Source organism: Nerophis ophidion, linkage group LG07 (genome assembly GCF_033978795.1).
Source record: "Nerophis ophidion isolate RoL-2023_Sa linkage group LG07, RoL_Noph_v1.0, whole genome shotgun sequence".
In the NCBI taxonomy this organism is placed as follows: Eukaryota; Metazoa; Chordata; class Actinopteri; order Syngnathiformes; family Syngnathidae; genus Nerophis; species Nerophis ophidion.
In genome coordinates, this window is record NC_084617.1 from 9914098 (window position 1) to 9936311 (window position 22214).

Sequence of the window (22214 nt, forward strand, 5' to 3'; positions counted from 1 at the left end):
GCTTTGTAAAACAACAAATAAAATCAGGCTTTTCTGCACATCTTAAAACGAAGCCCACCAGCTGTCCATCAGTCAGCTACGGATATGGATAGCCTGACTTAGACCAAGGTTAATGATCCACAAGTGAAATTGTTCCACACAGTAGCTCAAAGAATTACAAAGGATGGAAAAGGTAAAGATAGAAAGGATAAATCAGGTATAAGGTAAACTAAAAATGTACCATAGTAGCAATATAAAATATAACATATATGTAATATTTACATACTATATATACAGTATGTAATATATATCCATCCATCTATCCATCCATCTTCTTCCGCTTATCCGAGGTCGGGTCGCGGGGGCAGCACCCTAAGCAGGGAAGTCGTCAGAAAAAAGGGTTTGGAAAAAGGGGAATTCTGGGAATTGCTGGAATTTTTTTTACGTGAAAAAATATAATTTGAATGTACAAGATGAGATATGTTGATAATTTCAATCTGGAATTGTTTGAATCGGTTGAAAACTGGAAAATGGTGGAAGTTTGAAAAATGGCCAATTCATTTTGAATGGGAAAAATGTCCCGGAAAACCTGGAATTCTGGGAAATCTGGGAATTTTTGGAATTTGTCAAGGAAAAGCCCGCGATTCCCGAATAGGCTGAACAGTTTGAAGTTGGAACAGTTTGAATCGGGTAAAAAATGTGGGGGTTGAGGAACATTAATTTCAATGGGAATGTCATGGGAATTTCGGGAAATGTGTGAATTTTTTGAAAAATGTTATGAGAATGTTCTGAATGAGTTGAAATGGTTAGTGTTGGAACTTTTCAAAATGGTTGAGAAATTTTGAAGTAGTAACATTTTTAATTCAGAAACTCTATTGTGGAATTCCTGGAATTTCGGGAAAACCAGGAATTTTTCCAGTTCATAAAACAACTTAGTTTTTTTTTTCCTGATTACGAGGAATGTTGGGATGGTGGAACGGTTGAAGTAGGTTGAAAAATGTGGAAGGAGTGGTCGTCAGAATAAAGGGTTTGGAAAAAGGGGAATTCTGGGAATTCCTGGAATTTTTTTCAACTTGAAAAAATATAATTTGAATTTACAGGATGAGATATGTTGATAATTTGAAGGTGGAATTGTTTGAATCGGTTGAAAAAGGTGGAAAATGGTGGAAGTTTGAAAAATGGCCAATTCATTTTGAACGGGAAAAATGTCCCGGAAAACCTGGAATTTTGGGAAATCTGTTAATTGTTGGAATTTTTCAAGGGTTTTTAAGTCAGAACGGTTTGAATTGGGTGAAAAATGTGGGAGTTGTGGAACTTTGAAAAATGTCCCATTTATTTCAATGGGAATGTCAGGGGAATTTTGGGAAAAGTGGCAATTTTGTGAAAAATGTTAAAAGACTTAAATGTTCTGAATGAGTAAAATAGTTGGTGTTGGAACTTTTCAAAATTGTCAAGAAATGTTGAAATAATAACATTTTTAATTCAGAAATGGTATTATGGAATTCCTGGAATTTCAGGAATTTTTTTGATTAAGAGGAATGTTTGGACAGTCGAACGGTTGAAGTGGGTTGACAAATGTGGAAGGAGGAGTCGCCAAAAAAAGGTTAAAAAAGGGTTTGAAGGGGAATTCCTGGAATATTTTTGGACTTGGAAAAATTGATGAGTGGAATGTGTTGAAGGGGAAAAATGTGTAAATGGTGGGAGTTTGAAGAATGGCCATTTCATTTTGAATCACCTGAAAACCTGGAGTTCTGGGAAATCTGGAAATTTGAATATTGTGAAGTTGGAACGATTCAAATCAGATGAAAAATGTGGGAGTTGTGGAACTTTGAAAAATGTCCCATTCATTTCAATGGGAATGTCATGGGAATTTCGGGAAATGTGTGAATTTTTTGAAACATGTTAAAAGACCTAAATGTTCTGAATGAGTTAAAATGGTTGGTGTTGGAACTTTTTTAAATTGTTGAAGTAGTAACATTTTTAATTCAGAAATGGTATTATGGAATTCCTGGAGTTTTGGGAAAACCGGGAATGTTTCCAGTTCATGGGAATTTCGGGAAAAGTGGCAATTTTGTGAAAAATGTTAAAAGACTTAAATGTTCTGAATGAGTTAAATGGTTGGTGTTGGAACTTTTCAAAATTGTCGAGAAATGTTGAAATAGTAACATTTTTAATTCAGAAATGGTATTATGGAATTCCTGGAATTTCAGGAATTTTTTTAGATTAAGAGGAATGTTTGGACAGTCGACCGGTTGAAGTGGGTTGACAAATGTGGAAGGAGGAGTCGCCAAAAAAAGGTTAAAAAAGGGTTTGAAGGGGAATTCCTGGAATATTTTTGGACTTGGAAAAATTGATGAGTGGAATGTGTTGAAGGGGAAAATGTGTAAATGGTGGGAGTTTGAAGAATGGCCATTTCATTTTGAATCACCCGGAAAACCTGGATTTCTGGGAAATCTGGAAATTTGAATATTGTGAAGTTGGAACGATTCAAATGAGATGAAAAATGTGGGAGTTGTGGAACTTTGAAAAATGTCCCATTCATTTCAATGGGAATGTCATGGAAATTTGGGAATTTCGGGAAATGTGTGAATTTTTTTAAACATGTTAAAAGACCTAAATGTTCTGAATGAGTTAAAATGGTTGGTGTTAGAACTTCCTTAAATTGTTGAAGTAGTAACATTTTTAATTCAGAAATGGTATTATGGAATTCCTGGAATTTTGGGAAAACCGGGAATGTTTCCAGTTCATGGGAATTTTGGGAAAAGTGGCAATTTTGTGAAAAATGTTAAAAGGCTTAAATGTTCTGAATGAGTTGGTGTTGGAACTTTTCAAAATGGTCGAGAAATGTTGAAATAGTAACATTTTTAATTCAGAAATGGTATTATGGAATTCTTGGAATTTCCGGAATTTTTCTGATTAAGAGGATTGTTTGGACAGTCGACCGGTTGAAGTGGGTTGACAAATGTGGAAGGAGTAGTCGCCAGAAAAAAGGGTCAAAAAAAGGTTTGAAGGGGAATTCCTGGAATTTTTTTGAACTTTGAAAAATAATAGTTTGAATGTCCAGGATGAGTGGAATGTGTTGAAGGTGAAAAATGTGTAAATGGTGGAAATTTGTAAAAGTGGCCATTTCATTTTGAATGTCCCGGAAAACCTGGAATTCTGGGAAATCCGGAAATTTGAACCTTTTGACGTTGAAACGGTTTGAATTGTATGAAAAACGTCGGGAGTTTTGGAACTTTGAAAAATGTTCCAATGGGATTGTCGTGTAAATTCGGGAATTTCGGGAAAAGTGAGAATTTTTTGAAAAATGTCAACAGACTGAAAAAATTGTTCTGAATGATTCGAAATGGTTGATGTTGAAACTTTTTCAAACGGTCTAAAAATGTTAAATTAGTAACATTTTTAATTCAGAAATTGTATTGTGGAATTCCTGGAATTTCAGGAAAACCGTGAATTTTTCCTGTTCATAAAACAACTTAGTTTTTTGTCCTGATGAAGAAGAATGTTTAGACGGTGGAACGGTTGAAGTGGGTTGAAAAATGTGGAAGGAGTAGTCGCCAGAAAAAAGGGTCAAAAAAGAGTTTGAAAAAAGGGGTATTCTCGGAATTCCTGGAATTATTTTGAACTTGGAAAAATTATATTTGGAATTTCCAGGATGAGTACAATATGTTGAAGGTAGAATGGTTTGAATGGGTTGAAAAATGAGGAAATGGTGGAAGTTTGAAAAATGGCCAATTCATTTTGGTTGGGAAAAATGTCCCGGAAAACCTGGAATTTTGGGTAAAAATGTGAAAGGTAAAGCGCGCCAAAAATTAGAGAAGAAAAAGTGTTATGGATTGCAAGGGAAGTGACGGTAGACTGACACTAGGGGGTTTAATGTTCATAAATTGATTTTATATATATATAGTCAATGTATATATAATAATAACAAACAATACTATGGAAGTATATAATGAAGTGTGACAAAATCCAAGAGTGTATGCGTGTGACTATGTGTGTAGCTGAAGTGTGTGTTACCAAAGTGTCGACGAGAGCAAAGGAGCGAGGAAGTCAATGGGGCAGGCAGGATCAGGGGCGAGAGAGAGGCGTCAGAGTCCAGGGGCGAGCGAGGAGTCGAGGAACGAGGGGAGGCAGTCGAAAATCCAGGGCAAGGGAAGGAAAACCCTGCTGAAACACGGGAGAAGACAAAGGACGCATCAAGCCACGGAGAGGAAACAAAAATAGAGCATACGGTTCACCATGTGAGAACTAAGTTCCCACGAGGATCCCTGGACCCCCCTGTTAAAAGCTTCTTCTAGCTTATTTGGGGGACCCTTTCACGTACCAAAATCTTTAATTGATGATATTCACTACTATTGAAATTGTTATATGGTATTGTGAATAAACTTGAACTTGAACTCGGTCTCTTAAGCAGCTCGCCCTCATTAATCCCAGGTGTGTAGAAAAGTAATCGTCTGCAGGCTTGTAGCTGCGTGGGCGTGCTGCTCTCAGCGCTGGACCCCCTGTCAAAAGCTTCTTCTAGCTTATTTGGGGGACCCTTTCACATACCAACATCTTTAATTGATGATATTCACTACTATTGAAATTGTTATATGGTATTGTGAATAAACTTGAACTTGAACTCGGTCTCTTAAGCAGCTCGCCCTCATTAATCCCAGGTGTGTAGAAAAGTAATCGTCTGCAGGCTTGTAGCTGCGTGGGCGTGCTGCTCTCAGCGCTGGACCCCCTGTCAAAAGCTTCTTCTAGCTTATTTGGGGGACCCTTTCACATACCAACATCTTTAATTGATGATATTCACTACTATTGAAATTGTTATATGGTATTGTGAATAAACTTGAACTTGAGTTTGAGTTTATTTCGAACATGCGAGCATACAACATGATACATCACAATTTCCAGTTTCTCTTTTCAACATGTTCGAAAAGGAGTAGGAAGAAGCCGATTTTATAATTCTCTTGGTCTCTTAAGCAGCTCGCCCTCATTAATTCCAGGTGTGTAGAAAGGTAATCGTCTGCAGGCTTGTAGCTGCGTGGGCGTGCTGCTTTCAGGGCTGGACCCCCCTGTCAAAAGCTTCTTATAGCTTATTTGGGGGACTCTTTCACGTACCAACATCTTTAATTGATGATGTTCACTACTATTGAAATTGTTATATGGTATTGTGAATAAACTTGAACTTGAACTCGGTCTCTTAAGCAGCTCGCCCTCATTAATCCCAGGTATGTAGAAAGGTAATCGTCTGCAGGCGTGTAGCTGCGTGGGCGTGCTGCTCTCAGCGCTGGACCCCCCTGTCAAAACTTCTTCTAGCTTATTTGGGGGACCCTTTCACGTACCAACATCTTTAATTGATGATATTCACTACTATTGAAATTGTTATATGGTGTTGTGAATAAACTTGAACTTGAGTTTGAGTTTATTTCGAACAGGCAAGCATACAACGTGATACATCACAATTTCCAGTTTCTCTTTTCAACATGTTCGAAAAGGAGTAGGAAGAAGCCGAGCTTATAATTCTCTTGGTCTCTTAAGCAGCTCGCCCTCATTAATTCCAGGTGTGTAGAAAAGTAATCGTCTGCAGGCTTGTAGCTGCGTGGGCGTGCTGCTCTCAGCGCTGGACCCCCTGTCAAAAGCTTCTTCTAGCTTATTTGGGGGACCCTTTCACGTACCAACATCTTTAATTGATGATATTCTCTACTATTGAAATTGTTATATGGTATTGTGAATAAACTTGAACTTGAACTCGGTCTCTTAAGCAGCTCGCCCTCATTAATCCCAGGTGTGTAGAAAAGTAATCGTCTGCAGGCTTGTAGCTGCGTGGGCGTGCTGCTCTCAGCGCTGGACCCCCTGTCAAAAGCTTCTTCTAGCTTATTTGGGGGACCCTTTCACGTACCAAAATCTTTAATTGATGATATTCACTACTATTGAAATTATTATATGGTATTGTGAATAAACTTGAACTTGAGTTTGAGTTTATTTCGAACATGCAAGCATACAACATGATACATCACAATTTCCAGTTTCTCTTTTCAACATGTTCGAAAAGGAGTAGGAAGAAGCCGAGCTTATAATTCTCCTGGTCTCTTAAGCAGCTCGCCCTCATTAATTCCAGGTGTGTAGAAAGGTAATCGTCTGCAGGCTTGTAGCTGCGTGGGCGTGCTGCTCTCAGCGCTGGACCCCCTCTCAAAAGCTTCTTCTAGCTTATTTGGGGGACCCTTTCACGTACCAAAATCTTTAATTGATGATATTCACTACTATTGAAATTATTATATGGTATTGTGAATAAACTTGAACTTGAACTTGAGTTTGAGTTTATTTCGAACATGCGAGCTTACAACATGATACATCACAATTTCCAGTTTCTCTTTTCAACATGTTCGAAAAGGAGTAGGAAGAAGCAGAGCTTATAATTCTCTTGCTCTCTTAAGCAGCTCGCCCTCATTAATTCCAGGTGTGTAGAAAGGTAATCGTCTGCAGGCTTGTAGCTGTGTGGGCGTGCTGCTCTCAGCGCTGGACCCCCCTGTCAAAAGCTTCTTCTAGCTTATTTGGGGGACCCTTTCACGTACCAACATCTTTAATTGATGATATTCACTACTATTGAAATTGTTATATGGTATTGTGAATAAACTTGAACTTGCTCTCTTAAGCAGCTCGCCCTCATTAATTCCAGGTTTGTAGAAAGGTAATCGTCTGCAGGCTTGTAGCTGCGTGGGCGTGCTGCTCTCAGCGCTGGACCCCCCTGTCAAAAGCTTCTTCTAGCTTATTTGGGGGACCCTTTCACGTACCAACATCTTTAATTGATGATGTTCACTACTATTGAAATTGTTATATGGTATTGTGAATAAACTTGAACTTGAACTTGCTCTCTTAAGCAGCTCGCCCTCATTAATCCCAGGTGTGTAGAAAAGTAATCGTCTGCAGGCTTGTAGCTGCGTGGGCGTGCTGCTCTCAGCGCTGGACCCCCTGTCAAAAGCTTCTTCTAGCTTATTTGGGGGACCCTTTCACGTACCAAAATCTTTAATTGATGATATTCACTACTATTGAAATTGTTATATGGTATTGTGAATAAACTTGAACTTGAACTCGGTCTCTTAAGCAGCTCGCCCTCATTAATTCCAGGTGTGTAGAAAGGTCATCATCGTCTGCAGGCTTGTAGCCGCGTGGGCGTGCTGCTCTCAGGGCTGGACCCCCTGTCAAAAGCTTCTTCTAGCTTATTTGGGGGACCCTTTCACGTACCAACATCTTTAATTGATGATATTCACTACTATTGAAATTATTATATGGTATTGTGAATAAACTTGAACTTGAACTTGAGTTTGAGTTTATTTCGAACATGCGAGCTTACAACATGATACATCACAATTTCCAGTTTCTCTTTTCAACATGTTCGAAAAGGAGTAGGAAGAAGCAGAGCTTATAATTCTCTTGGTCTCTTAAGCAGCTCGCCCTCATTAATTCCAGGTGTGTAGAAAGGTAATCGTCTGCAGGCTTGTAGCTGCGTGGGCGTGCTGCTCTCGGGGCTGGACCCCCCTGTCAAAAGCTTCTTCTAGCTTATTTGGGGGACCCTTTCACGTACCAACATCTTTAATTGATGATATTCACTACTATTGAAATTGTTATATGGTATTGTGAATAAACTTGAACTTGCTCTCTTAAGCAGCTCGCCCTCATTAATTCCAGGTGTGTAGAAAGGTAATCATCTGCAGGCTTGTAGCTGCGTGGGCGTGCTGCTCTCAGCGCTGGACCCCCCTGTCAAAAGCTTCTTCTAGCTTATTTGGGGGACCCTTTCACGTACCAACATCTTTAATTGATGATGTTCACTACTATTGAAATTGTTATATGGTATTGTGAATAAACTTGAACTTGAACTTGCTCTCTTAAGCAGCTCGCCCTCATTAATCCCAGGTGTGTAGAAAAGTAATCGTCTGCAGGCTTGTAGCTGCGTGGGCGTGCTGCTCTCAGCGCTGGACCCCCTGTCAAAAGCTTCTTCTAGCTTATTTGGGGGACCCTTTCACGTACCAACATCTTTAATTGATGATATTCACTACTATTGAAATTGTTATATGGTATTGTGAATAAACTTGAACTTGAGTTTGAGTTTATTTCGAACATGCAAGCATACAACATGATTCATCACAATTCCCAGTTTCTCTTTTCAACATTTTCGAAAAGGAGTAGGAAGAAGCCGAGCTTATAATTCTCTTGGTCTCTTAAGCAGCTCGCCCTCATTAATTCCAGGTGTGTAGAAAGGAAATCGTCTACAGGCTTGTAGCTGCGTGGGCGTGCTGCTCTCAGCGCCAGCAGGGGCGCGTCCGAGCGCGCTGTCTGCTGAGAGAGCGCATGAGGCACAGATGAGGACGCATTGGAAAGCGCCCTGACCGGGACAAAAAGAAGTTGAATAACTAATAAGATAGAAAACTTTTTGGAGCATTCACACAATAATAGTTTTATGTACTCTGCCAGCGGGAGCCGTACAACTGGAACGGGCAGGTTAGCCCCCCGGCGTGGACCACGCTGACTCACCACGCCATGCAGACGGACCTCACCCGCCTCCAACAGGCCATCATGTGAGTAAAAACACGTCGGACGTCCAAAAAGGAAGCTCTTAAAAACCCGTCTTGGTTTGCAGTCGCTGGCAGTGCTACAGCGGCCACCACCGAACCCAGCGTGTGTGCTACTCCCTGCTGCTGCGCCTCCTGAGGGCCATCGATGCAGAGTGGGACCCTCCCTCTGTGAGAGGAGACCTGGTGGGTTGGGGGGGGGGGGTTTAAAAAGCACAACGTTTCCGCAGAAACGGGCGCCTCATTAGCTCGCCATTGACATTCATTGAGGCTTTTTTGCTCCAGTCAAAAATGTCTCACAGCGTAACCTGGGGGGCTTCCTGTGTCCAGGAGAGGCAGCTCTCGGACAGTTTCAGGCTGTACACGGAGCACTGCCTGTGCCTGATGAAGAACATGAGGCAGGTGTTCCCTTGCACCAGCGCCGCCGCCGTAACGCGCTACGAACTTATGTTGAGGTAACGTACCTTCGCCGCCAACGCGTTGTTTGCTATCGACGTGACATGCTTGAACTTTTCATGCAGGAATTAATGTTTTGTCTTTTTTTACTGCACGGTACCTCTAAACCAGCTACTGGCAGGTACTAACTAAGCCAGTGGTCCCCAACCAGGGGCCGGTACCGGGCCGTGGTCTGATTGGTACCACGCCACAGAAGAATTTTTTATAAATTTTTATTTAAAAAAAATATATATATTTATTTATTTACTTGTTAATATAATCAACATAAAAAACACACAATATACACTTACAATTAGTGCACCGACCACAAAAAACTCCCTTTTTCATGACAAAAACATCCCTTTTTCATGACAAAGAAAAAAAAAAAAAAAGAAAAGAAAAAGGACAAAAAAGCCATTATCGGACATCTCTAAATGAAATAAATTAAAAATGCTTAGAAGTTGTACACAGTGGAGCTTTTCTTTTTCCTAACTTCGATTAACTATTTACAAACCCCAATTTGAAATGTGGACTCGTCAGACCACAGAACATTTTTCCACTTTGCATCAGACCATCTAAGATGAGCTCGGGCCCAGCAAAGCCGGTGGAGTTTCTGGGTGTTGTTGATAAATGGCTTTCGCTTTGCATAGTAGAGTTTTAACTTGCACTTAACAGATGTAACAACCAACTGTAGTTACTGACAGTGGTTTTCTGAAATGTTCCTGAGCCCATGTGGTGATATCCTTTACACACTGATGCAAGGATCGAAGGTCACGGGCATTCAATGTGGGTTTTCGGCGTTGCCGCTTACGTGCAGTGATTTCCTAATATTATGCGAGACCCACTCGACGTCCATTGCATCCGGTCTCCCCCTAGAGTTGGGGGCTCACCCACGTCTGCGGTCCTCTTATAGTCATTCACATTGGCATCCCACTGGGTTGTGAGTTTTTCCTTGCTCTTATGTGGGATCTGAACCGAGGATGTTGTTACGGCTTGTGCAGCCCTTTGAGACACTTTAGATTTACATAAATAAACATTGATTGATTGATTGATTTATCCAGATTATCTGAACCTTTTGATGATAGGTAATATTCAATTGAACGGCACGGTTTGTGTTTTGTAGGAAGTAGCTTTTTCCATGAGGCTCAATGTGTCATGTTGCGCCCTACAACCTGTTCATACTCTAAATATTGTACTCATTACACACCAGCTGTTTACTTGTAACATTAATCTTAGTTGTAGTGTTCACTTCCAAATCTAGAGGCGTGGAAATAACCATGTAAAATTGCCAATGCTAATAGTAGCATGTCTATGGCAAATCCAAAGTAAATTAGCATCAAGCTAGTGTGAGGTGTTTTTTTTCGCAGTTTACTCTGATTCTAAGCTTACTATTGTCAGAGTTCGTTTGTGACGGACCCCAAGATGCACAGATGGAGGCAGGCATCGAGTAAGAAAACATGATTTAATAAAATACTAAACAAGAACAAACAAAAGGGTACAAACTTGGCTATGAACAAATAAAACTGGAACAGCTACCGAATATAGCTTACCGCAACGCCGCATTTACACGACACGACAATACACAACAGGTAGCAACGACAATAATCCAGCGCTGACTGGACGACAAAGCAGGTTTAAACAAGAGAGGGCTGATTGACACCAGGTGTGGCCAGGTGCCAATCAGCCGCAGCTGAGGGGAAACAGCGCTCAGGGAGAAAAGCAGGAAATAACCAAAATAAAAGCGCTGACAGGAAACAAAGCCATACACAGAAGAAAAGCTAAAACAAAACCAAACTGTCAGGGACAAGCCTGACAACTAAAACCCTAAAAAGTAAAGAAGTGTTTATAAAATACAATCACATAAAAAAAAATAAAAAAAAATATAACAAATGTAGAACATTTAATTAAACAAATATATATATCAAATATATATATTATTTATTTTAACATTTAATTAAACAAGTATACAGTATGTATCAAATATATACAGTGGGGCAAAAAAGTATTTAGTCAGCCACCGATTGTGCAAGTTCTCCCACTTAAAATGATGACAGAGGTCTGTAATTTTCATCATAGGTACACTTCAACTGTGAGAGACAGAATGTGAAAAAAAAAATCCAGGAATTCACATTGTAGGCATTTTAAATCATTTATTTGTAAATTATGGTGGAAAATAAGTATTTGGTCAACCATTCAAAGCTCTCACTGATGGAAGGAGGTTTTGGCTCAAAATCTCACGATACATGGCCCCATTCATTCTTTCCTTAACACGGATCAATCGTCCTGTCCTCTTAGCAGAAAAACAGCCCCAAAGCATGATGTTTCCACCCCCATGCTTCACAGTAGGTATGGTGTTCTTGGGATGCAACTCAGTATTCTTCTTCCTCCAAACACGACGAGTTGAGTTTATACCAAAAAGTTCTATTTTGGTTTCATCTGACCACATGACATTCTCTCAGTCCTCTGCTGTATCATCCATGTATCCATTTTGGTATCAACTCAACTCGTCGTGTTTGGAGGAAGAAGAATACTGAGTTGCATCCCAAGAACACCATACCTACTGTGAAGCATGGGGGTGGAAACATCATGCTTTGGGGCTGTTTTTCTGCTAGGGGGACAGGACGATTGATCCGTGTTAAGGAAAGAATGAATGGGGCCATGTATCGTGAGATTTTGAGCCAAAACCTCCTTCCATCAGTGAGAGCTTTGAATGGTTGACCAAATACTTATTTTCCACCATAATTTACAAATTATTTAAAATTCCTACAATGTGAATTCCTGGATTTTTTTTTTCACATTCTGTCTCTCACAGTTGAAGTGTACCTATGAAGAAAATTACAGACCTCTGTCATCATTTGAAGTGGGAGAACTTGCACAATCGGTGGCTGACTAAATACTTTTTTGCCCCACTGTATATATTATTTATTTTAAAGCTTAGTACCCTAGTCTTACTGTGGTTGACTTCTAACAGGACACATTTTTTTATGGCCTCCAGGGGGATTGGCTACATGCAAAACATGCGGGCGTTTAAGACCGTTTGTCCTCTGCGGAACGAGCTGCACTTGGACATCACCTCTGCTGTGAAGGTAAGTGCCATGAAACACTTGAGTACGCCAACCGGAGTCCCCTGTGCAAAATAAAGTGCGTACTCTCCTCAGTCAGCCTGTGAACCGCCTGGTGGAAACATGGCTTTGAAGTCCCGTAATTAACCCGCTCGGGCACGTTAATAACGAGCCGCTTGCTAATGACTGCACGCTCTCCACAGAAAGGAACCTCGGAGTGGTACGAGGCCCTCATCGCGCAACACAAACCGGAAGACGGGGTATGTGCACACGGCCAGTTTTTGCACCGTACTTGAGTTGTGCAAAAACTAACAAGGTTGTGCAGTCTCTGGAGGAGCTGCTGAAGAAGCTGGTTCTGGTGGTGGACGCCGTGTGTGCCGACATGCAGAGAGCCCAGAACGTCTACAACAAACTCTTCTACAGGTGAACAGCCAGCAGGAATGCGCCCTCGCATCTTTGTTGCACCGGAATTGACTTCCCGCTTGTTTTCTGCAGCGCGGTCAAAGTGGATTTCTTCAGCGTCTCCTACAGGCAGCTGGAGAAACTGGTATGTCTCCATTCCGTTTAAACAGCAGATTTTTAAGACGTGTAGCGAAGCCTAAAGAGGAGGATACCGTATTTTGTTGGACTTTAAAGGCCTACTGAAACCCACAACTACCGACCACGCAGTCTGATAGTTTATATATCAATGATGAAATCCTAACATTGCAACACATGCCAATACGGCCGCTTTAGTTTACTAAATTGCAATTTGAAATTTCGCGCGAAAGTATATGCTAAAACGTCGCGGTATGATGAAGCCTGCGCGTGACGTCACGCATTGTAGAGGACATCTTGTTCCAGCACCGTTCCCAGCTAGAAGTCGTCTCTTTTCATCGCATAATTCAGGGGTGTCAAACTCAAATACAGAGTGGGCCAAAATTTAAAACTGAACAAAGCCGCGGGCTGAGGTTGAACAAATTAATCCAGGGGTGCCCATTACGTCGATCGCGAGCTACCAGTCGACCGCGGGGGGTGTGTCAGTCGATCTCCAGCCAGGCTTTTAAAAAAAAATAGACCTAAAAATTAGTGATCATCAATCTTCACCAAGACGTCACTTAAATGACATTCACGGTACCGGAGGGTCTTGTGAGATGACGCTGGCTGCTGCAAGATCATTATTATGAAAATATGACCGAGAGGAAGGCGAGAAACACTTTTTATTTCAACAGACTCTCGCGCCGTACCTTCCGTCAAAACTCTAAAGAGCGACTGCACATTTCCTATCTTCACAATAAAAGCCCTGCTTCATGCTGCCTGCGCTAACTAAATACAGAGTCTCGGAAAACTGGCGTGCACAAGTGATCCCTCAGAAAGCTGGCGTGCACATCACTTGTGCACGCCAGCTTTCCGAGACTCTTATTTTGTCAGCGCAGGCAGCATGAAGCAGGGCTTTTATTGTGAAGATAGGAAATGTGCAGTCGGCCTTTAGAGTTTTGACGGAAGGGATGGCGCGAAAGTCTGTTGAAATAAAAAGTGTTTCTCGCCTTCCTCTCTGTCATTTTTTCATAATAATGAACTGGCAGCAGCCAGCGTCATCTCACAAGACCCTCGGGTGCCGTGAATGTCAATCAAGCAAGCTACGGAATTTGCCGCCAATGTTTTTCTTGTAAAGTGTATGGAAGCTGGATGAATTAGATGCCAAAAACCAACCACTTTCATGTGGTATTGTACAAAAAGGACAACTTTTTTCTCCTCCATTTGAAAATGTGGGCGTTATCATCATTACTGTCTGATTCCAATCAATGCAAGTCATCAGAATCAGGTAATACACCAACTTATATTCTTGTCTTCGTGAGAGAAAGACATCTATATGTGTTACACATGCTTGTATTATCATTAAACACATTTAACTTGTTTACAAAAATGTCTCTTTCATAAATAAATAAATATAAATGATATATATAAATGAGGTAGATCCCCTCGAGTTGGTCAATTGAAAAGTAGCTCGCCTGCAGAAAAAGTGTGGGCACCCCAGAATTAATCCTTTAATAGGGACCCAAACAAGTTTTGCATTGAATATTGACCAAGCAAAGCTTATATAACTTTATAGTGACATGCATAATCAAGTTTAAAATAATAATAATTAAAAAATATTAATGGGATATCAAATGAAATAAAAATACAAATTGAATGCCTCTTTTCGGCGCAGGGCTTGAGTTGGGGCGGGGTTTGGTGGTAGCGGGGGTGTATATTGTAGCATCCCGGAAGAGTTAGTGATGCAAGGGGTTCTGGGTATTTGTTCGGTTGTGTTTATGTTGTGTTTATGTTGTTACGGTGCGGATGTTTTCTCGAAATGTGTTTGTTATTCTTGTTTGCTGTGGGTTCACAGTGTGGCGTATATTTGTAACAGTATTAAAGTTGTTTATACGGCCACCCTCAGTGTGAACTGTATGGCTGTTGACCAAGTATGCCTTGCATACACTTGTGTGTGTGTATAAGTTGCATATATTATGTTTGTATGGAGGAAAAGCGGACGTGGCGACATGTAGAGAACGCCAAAGGCAGTGCTTTTACGGCACGCCCCCAATATTATTGTCCGGGTGGAAATCGGGAGAAATTCCGGAGGGGCACTTAAGTTCGGGAGTCTCCCGGGAAAATCGGGAGGGTGGACAAGTATAAGTGGTGAATGCGGTGTTACAGCTGCGGGCCAGCTCTAATGTTAATTTGATATTGCCTCAAGGGCCAAATGAAATTACACAGAGGGCCAAATTTGGCCCGCGGGCCAGAGTTTGACACCCATGGCATAATTCCGCAGTATTATGGACATCTTTGTTGCTGAATCTTTTGCAATTTGTTCAATGAATAATGGAGACGTCAAAGAAGAAAGATGTAGGCGGGAAGCGGTGTATTGCGGCCGCCTTTAGCAACACAAACACAACCGGTGTTTACTTGTTTACATTCCCGAAAGATGACGGTGAAGCTTTACTATGGAACAGAGCGGTCAGGCGAACATGATTCCCTACCACAGGGGTAGGGAACCTATGGCTCTCGAGCCAGATGCTGCTCTTTTGATGACTGCTTCTGGCTCTCAGATAAATCTTAGCAGAGATTGCTTAACACGATAAGTAATGAATAATTCAGATGGTAATCACAGTTTTGATTGATTGAATGGAACTTGTATTAGTAGATTGCACATTACAGTACATATTCCGTCCAATTGACCACTAAATGCTAACACCCGAATAACGGGTCCACGTAAATCAATTCATGGTACGTGTTAAAGCGTTAAAAACGACGTTGAAAATATAAAAAAAATTCTCATGCATTTTAATCCATCGATCTGTTTTGTATCCCAACAGTTCAAGAAGTCAAATCAAGAAGTATTTTATTTATTATTGATTAGCCTCAGAATAACAATGTTACTTAAAAATGCACACATTTAGTTGTATTCACTTTTAAAAAATATTATATGGCTCTCACAGAAATACATTTTATAATATGTGGCTTTAATGGCTCTCTCAGCCAAAAAGGTTCCCGACCCCTGCCCTACCACATGTCAACCGGCAGGTTTCGGTGAGAAAATAGTGGTAAGAAGTCGGCTCTTACCGTAGACATGAGCGGAGAGCTTGCGTCGTTTCTCCTGCACCTGTCGAAGAGGCAGCTGTGGACTCTCTTGCCTCCTCCCACCGGCCGCCCCCGACTGTCGGATGCTTCCACTGTGGAGGAGGGGGGGAAAAAAATAATCTCAGCCCGGCCATACTAGCTGCCTTCACCTCGTCGAGAAACGTGGCTTCCCTCGGAGACACTGGCGGTCGCCACACCTCTCCGACTTTCAGGTTGTACAGGTACGACCATATAATCTCACTAAAACACTAGTAACACGATAAGCAGATACGGGATTTTCCAGAATCATCCTAGTAAATTTGTCTAATAACATCTGAATCGCTCTGCCGTCTGTTTTTTTCTTTTTCTAGTCCTTCACTCTGACTTTCCTCATCCACAAATTGTCATGCCTGTAATTCAATTTTAAGTTTGATCACGTTTGTTTTGTTTTTGGACTCCTGTTTCCCGTTTTACACTTCCTGGTTTTGTTTTTTTCCATAGCAACCCATTAGTTGCCACCTGGTCTCCAAGTCACGCCCAGCCCTCAGTCCCACACCTGTTTCTAATCATCATAGCTGCTATTTATACCATTCATACTAGCTGCCTTTGCCTCGTCGAGAAACGTGGCTTCCGTCGGAGACACTGGCGGTCGCCACACCTCTCCGACTTTCAGGTTGTACAGGTACGACCGTATAATCTCACTAAAACACTAGTAACACGATAAGCAGATGAGGGATTTTCCAGAATTATCCTAGTAAATTTGTCTTATAACATCTGAATCGCTCTGCCGTCTAGTTTTTTTCTCTAGTCCTTCACTCTGACTTTCCTCATCCACAAATTGTCATGCCTGTAATTCAGTTTTAAGTTTGATCATGTTTGTTTTGTTTTTGGACTCCTGTTTCCCGTTTTACACTTCCTGGTTTTGTTTTTTTTCCATAGTAACCCATTAGTTTCCACCTGGTCTCCAAGTCACGCCCAGCCCTCAGTCCCACACCTGTTTCTAATCATCATAGCTGCTATTTATAGCATTCTGTTTCTGTCCTCGTCCTGGGAACTTTGCTATTTGCTTTCATTGCATTGCCTACCTATGAAGTGAAGTGAATTATATTTATATAGCGCTTTTCTCGAGTGACTCAAAGCGCTTTACATAGTGAAACCCAATATCTAAGTTACATTTAAAGCAGTGTGGGTGGCACTGGGAGCAGCTGGGTAAAGTGTCTTAACCCAAGGACACAACGGCAGTGACTAGGATGGCGGAAGCGGGAATCGAACCTGCAACCCTCGAGTTGCTGACACGGCCACTCTACCAACCGAGCTACGCCTATGCTGCTCATTCTCCATGCCCACGATCACCTGCCACGCACCTTGCTATTCTTTCCTCCTGTTTTTTTTTTCGTCACAGTAATTGTTTTGTTTTAGTCGTTTCTAGTCATGCCATCGTGCTGTTTCTGTTCATAGTTCATTCATGCCATCGTGCAAGTGTTTTTGTTTCCAAGTTTTATACCTCCTTGTGAGCGCCCTTAGTTTGCTTATTTTTCTGTGTAGTGTATAAATAAATAATCATGTACCTGAATTCACGCCTGGCTCGTCCCGTATTCCCTCTGCGTCGAAGGAGCAAAACAAACCCAGGTCCGGGCGTGACACAAAACTTTCATCCTCGCTCAAATTAATGGGGAAATCATCGCTTTCTCCGTCCAAATCGCTCTAGCTACTGGTGGCCATGATTGTCTGCTACTTCCGGTACAGGCAAGGCTTTTTTTTTGCGAACTTTATCGTGGATGTTCTCTACTAAATCCTTTCAGCAAAAATATGGCAATATCGCGAAATGATCAAGTATGACACATAAAATGGACCTGCTATCCCCGTTTAAATAAGAAAATCTCATTTCAGTAGGCCTTTAATGCGCCCTATAATCCGGTGCACCTTTTATATGAAAATAGACCTAACCAAGACCAGTTTATCGGCATTACTCCTTTTAAATCGGTGCGCCCTATGGTCCGGAAAATACGGTATGTGTGCTGCGGATCAACTTTAATGTGTTTTTGGAGGTCTCGCAGGCCAGATTGAGGACACTGGCGGGGCTTAGTTTGGACACCCCTCCTCTCGGGACACATATTAATGTTAGAACGTGGTTCCAGACTACATGTTCCTCCTCTTGCAACAGGTGGCCGATGATGTCAACGTGGCCATGGAGAGGCTGTGCGGCACCTTGGAGCAGGAAAGTTCCAGACTGACGCAGACTACGGGCGAGACCGTGTTCGAGCTCTTCATGTCGTTGAAAAGCCTCAAGGGCTTCCGGGAGTTTCTTCCGCTCAAGTGGGTCACTACGCCGCTGCATGAAACACACAAAAGTATTGGGACATTAGCTTAAATGAATCACCAGTTACCAAATTTGAGCAGTGGTTCTCAAATGGGGGTACTTGAAGGTATGCCAAGGGGTACGTGAGATTTTTTTAAAAATATTTGAAAAATAGCAACAATTCCAAAATCCTTTATAAATATATTTATTGAATAATACTTCAACAAAATATGAATGTAAGTTCATAAGCTGTGGATAGAAATGCAACGATGCAATATTCAATGTTGACAGCTAGATTTTGTGTAAATATTGTTTACGTTTAAAATGTGTGAAGTTAATCATATTTATATAGCGCTTTTCTCTAGTGACTCAAAGCGCTTTTTACATAGTGAAACCCAATATCTAAGTTACATTTAAACCAATGTGGGTGGCACCGAGAGCAGGTGGGTAAAGTGTCTTGCTCAAGGACACAACGGCAGCGGCTAGGATGGCAGAAGCGGGAATCGAACCTGCAACCCTCAAGTTGCTGGCACGGCCACTCTACCGACCGAGCTATGCTGCCCCAAAAATATTCTTTTTTTCTGAAGAAATATTTAGAATGAAGTTGATGAATCCAGATGTATCTCTATTACAATTGTCAGGTTCAAACATTGATGACATCTATTAAACAAGACAAAAAGGCAAAGAATCAAACAGAGACAGGATTAAATTTATACTCGGATCCGAGGAGTGGCATAGTCATTGTACTGCCTGTACACATCCCGCAACATGCTCTAACCCCGGGGTAGGGAACTCTTTTGATGACTACATATGGCTCTCAGATAATTATATTTATCTCTACGCTGCTGATCCGCCTCCGCTTGGGATGGTTTCCTGTGGATGGGACTCGCTGCTGTCTTGGATCCGCTTTGAACTGAACTCTCGCGGCTGTGTTGGAGCCACTATGGATTGAACTTTCACATTATCATGTTAGACCCGCTCAACATCCATTGCTTTACCCCACATCTGAGGTCCTCTCCAAGGTTTCTCATAGTCAGCATTGTCACTGGCGTCCCACTGGATGTGAATTCTCCCTGCCCACTGGGTGTGAGTTTTCCTTGCCCTTTTGTGGGTTCTTCCGAGGATGTCGTAGTCGTAATGGTTTGTACAGTCCTTTGAGACATTTGTGATTTAGGGCTAAATAAATAAACATTGATTGATTGATTGATTGATATAGCGCTTTTCTCTAGTGACTCAAAGCGCTTTACATAGTGACACCCAATATCTAAGTTACATTTAAACCAGTGTGGGTGGCACTGGGGGCAGGTGTGTAAATTGTCTTGCCCAAGGACACAACGGCAGTGACTAGGATGGCGGAAGCGGGAATCGAACCTGGAACCCTCAGGTTGCTAGCACGGCCACTCTCCTAACCGGGCTAAGCCGAGTATCCGTGTAATACTCTTCCATATCAGTAGGTGGCAGTCGGTAGCTAATTGCTTTGTAGATCTGGGAAACAGCGGGAGGCAGGGTGCAGGTAAAAATGTGTCTAATGCTTAAAGCAGGGGTAGGGAACCTATGGCTCTAGAGTCGGATGACTGCATCTGGCTCCCAGATAAATCTTAGCTGACATTGCTTAACACGATAAGTAATGAATAATTCCGCTGGTAATCACAGTCTCAAAAATAACGTTCAAATTATAAAACATTCTCATGCATTTTAATCCAACCATCCGTTTTCTACCGCACCTGTTTAAGAAGTCGCATTTATGGTAAGAAGTATTATATTTATTATTGGTTGACTTTTAGAATAACAATGTTGTTAAAACGAATAAGAGACTTATTATACTCTACAAATGTTGGTCATACTTAAAAATGCACAAATTTAGTTGTATGCAGTGTTGAAAAACGTTATATGGCTCTTACGGAAATACATTTTGAAACATTTGGCTTTCATGGCTCTCTCAGCCAAAAAGGTTCCCGACCCCTGTTGTAATCCAAGATCGTTCTCGTGCTTCTTTATTTGATTTTCACCCCCCTCCTACCCACAGCTGCTTCTTCAAGGAAGTGGGTCGTGACCAGCATTGCCTTCGGTTCCCGAACAGATCAAGGAATGTCCCATAAAATAGATCACAGAGAATCCCTTAAAATAGATAAATCAATCAATCAATCAATCAATCAATGTTTATTTATATAGCCCTAAATCACAAATGTCTCAAAGGACTGCACAAATCATTACGACTACAACATCCTCGGAAGAACCCACATAAGGGCAAGGAAAACTCACACCCAGTGGGCAGGGAGAATTCACATCCAGTGGGACGCCAGTGACAATGCGGACTATGAGAAACCTTGGAGAGGACCTCAAATGTAGGCAACATTTGAGGCCTCTAGGGGACTGAAAGCAATGGATGTCGAACGGGTCCAACATGATACTGTGAAAGTTCAATCCATAGTGGCTCCAACACAGCCGCGAGAGTTCAGTTCAAAGCGGATCCAAGACAGCAGCGAGAGTCCCGTCCACAGGAAACCATCCCAAGTGGAGGCGGATCAGTATCGTAGAGATGTCCCCAACCGATACACAGGCGAGCGGTCCATCCTGGGTCCCGACTCTGGACAGCCAGTACTTCATCCATGGTCATCGGACCGGACCCCCTCCACAAGGGAGGGGGGGACATAGGAGAAAAAGAAAAGAAGCAGCAGATCAACTGGTCTAAAAAGGAGGCCTATTTAAAGGCTAGAGTATACAGATGAGTTTTAAGGTGAGACTTAAATGCTTCTACTGAGGTGGCATCTCGAACTGTTACCGGGAGGGAATTCCAGAGTACTGGAGCCCGAACGGAAAACGCTCTATAGCCCGCAGACTTTTTTTGGGCTCTAGGAATCACTAATAAGCCGGAGTCTTTTGAACGCAGATTTCTTGCCGGGACATATGGTACAATACAATCGGCAAGATAGGCTGGAGCTAGACCGTGTAGTATTTTATACGTAAGTAGTAAAACCTTAAAGTCACATCTTAAGTGCACAGGAAGCCAGTGCAGGTGAGCCAGTACAGGCGTAATGTGATCAAACTTTCTTGTTCTTGTCCAAAGTCTAGCAGCCGCATTTTGTACCAACTGTAATCTTTTAATGCTAGACATGGGGAGACCCGAAAATAATACGTTACAGTAATCGAGACGAGATGTAACAAACGCATGGATAATGATCTCAGCGTCTTTAGTGGACAAAATGGAGCGAATTTTACCGATATTACGGAGATGAAAGAAGGCCGTTTTAGTAACGCTTTTAATGTGTGACTCAAAGGAGAGAGTTGGGTCGAAGATAATACCCAGATTTTTTACCGAGTCACCTTGTTTTATTAATTGGTTGTCAAATGTTAAAGTTGTATTATTAAATAGAGGTCGGTGTCTAGCAGGACCGATAATCAGCATTTCCGTTTTTTTGGCGTTAAGTTGCAAAAAATTAGCTGACATCCATTGTTTAATTTCATTAAGACACGCCTCCAGCTGACTACAATCCGGCGTGTTGGTCATCTTTAGGGGCATGTAGAGTTGGGTGTCATCAGCATAACAGTGAAAGCTAACACTGTATTTGCGTATGATGTCACCCAGCGGCAGCATGATCAAAGAGGGTTGTAAAAATACTTAAAAGAGTTCCTCTGGAAGTTGGGCAGATTCTGCCATCTGTCCGCCTGGAAGTCCAGCATACTTCTTGGAAAGCTCCAGCCTTTTTTCTTCTCGTCAGGAACACAATGTAATACAAGGTTTTATTTGATAATTTACACAGAACTTTTCTGACAACAATCCCCAAAGAGGGCACTTTAAGTTGATGATTACTTCTATGTGTAGAAATCTTTATTTATAATGGAATCACTTGTTTATTTTTCAACACATTTTTTGTTATTTTTATATCTTTTTTTCCAAATAGTTCAAGAAAAACCACTACAAATGAGCAATATTTTGCACTGTTATTCAATTTAATAAATCAGAAACTGATGACATATTTTTGAAAAAATGTAAGAAAGAATTTATGGAACATCATTAGTAATTTTTCCTGATTAAGATTAATTTTAGGATTTTGATGACATGTTTTAATCAGGTTAAAATCCAATCTGCACTTTGTTAGAATATATAATAAATTGGAGCAAGCTATATTTCTAACAAAGACAAATCATTATTTCATCTAGATTTTCCACAAGAAAAATTTTAAAAGAAATTCAAAAGACTTTGAAATAAGATTTAAATTTAAATCGGGGCGGCATGGCGTAGTGGGTAGAGCGGCCGTGCCAGAAACCTGAGGGTTGTAGGTTTGCTTCCCACCTATT

At 41.4% G+C, this 22214-nt stretch overlaps 1 protein-coding gene across 1 annotated transcript in view; it reads left to right on the forward strand.

The window, feature by feature from the left end:
* The window catches only part of LOC133555872 (BAI1-associated protein 3-like), a 155398-nt gene that overhangs the window by 103978 nt on the left and 29206 nt on the right, over positions 1-22214 (forward strand). Inside the window, exons 14-21 of the mRNA XM_061905317.1 lie at positions 8437-8540; positions 8603-8720; positions 8865-8989; positions 11965-12055; positions 12235-12291; positions 12357-12454; positions 12527-12578; positions 17781-17932. Of these exons, the coding sequence (XP_061761301.1) occupies positions 8437-8540; positions 8603-8720; positions 8865-8989; positions 11965-12055; positions 12235-12291; positions 12357-12454; positions 12527-12578; positions 17781-17932 (797 nt within the window). The remainder of the gene's footprint in view (positions 1-8436; positions 8541-8602; positions 8721-8864; positions 8990-11964; positions 12056-12234; positions 12292-12356; positions 12455-12526; positions 12579-17780; positions 17933-22214) is intronic.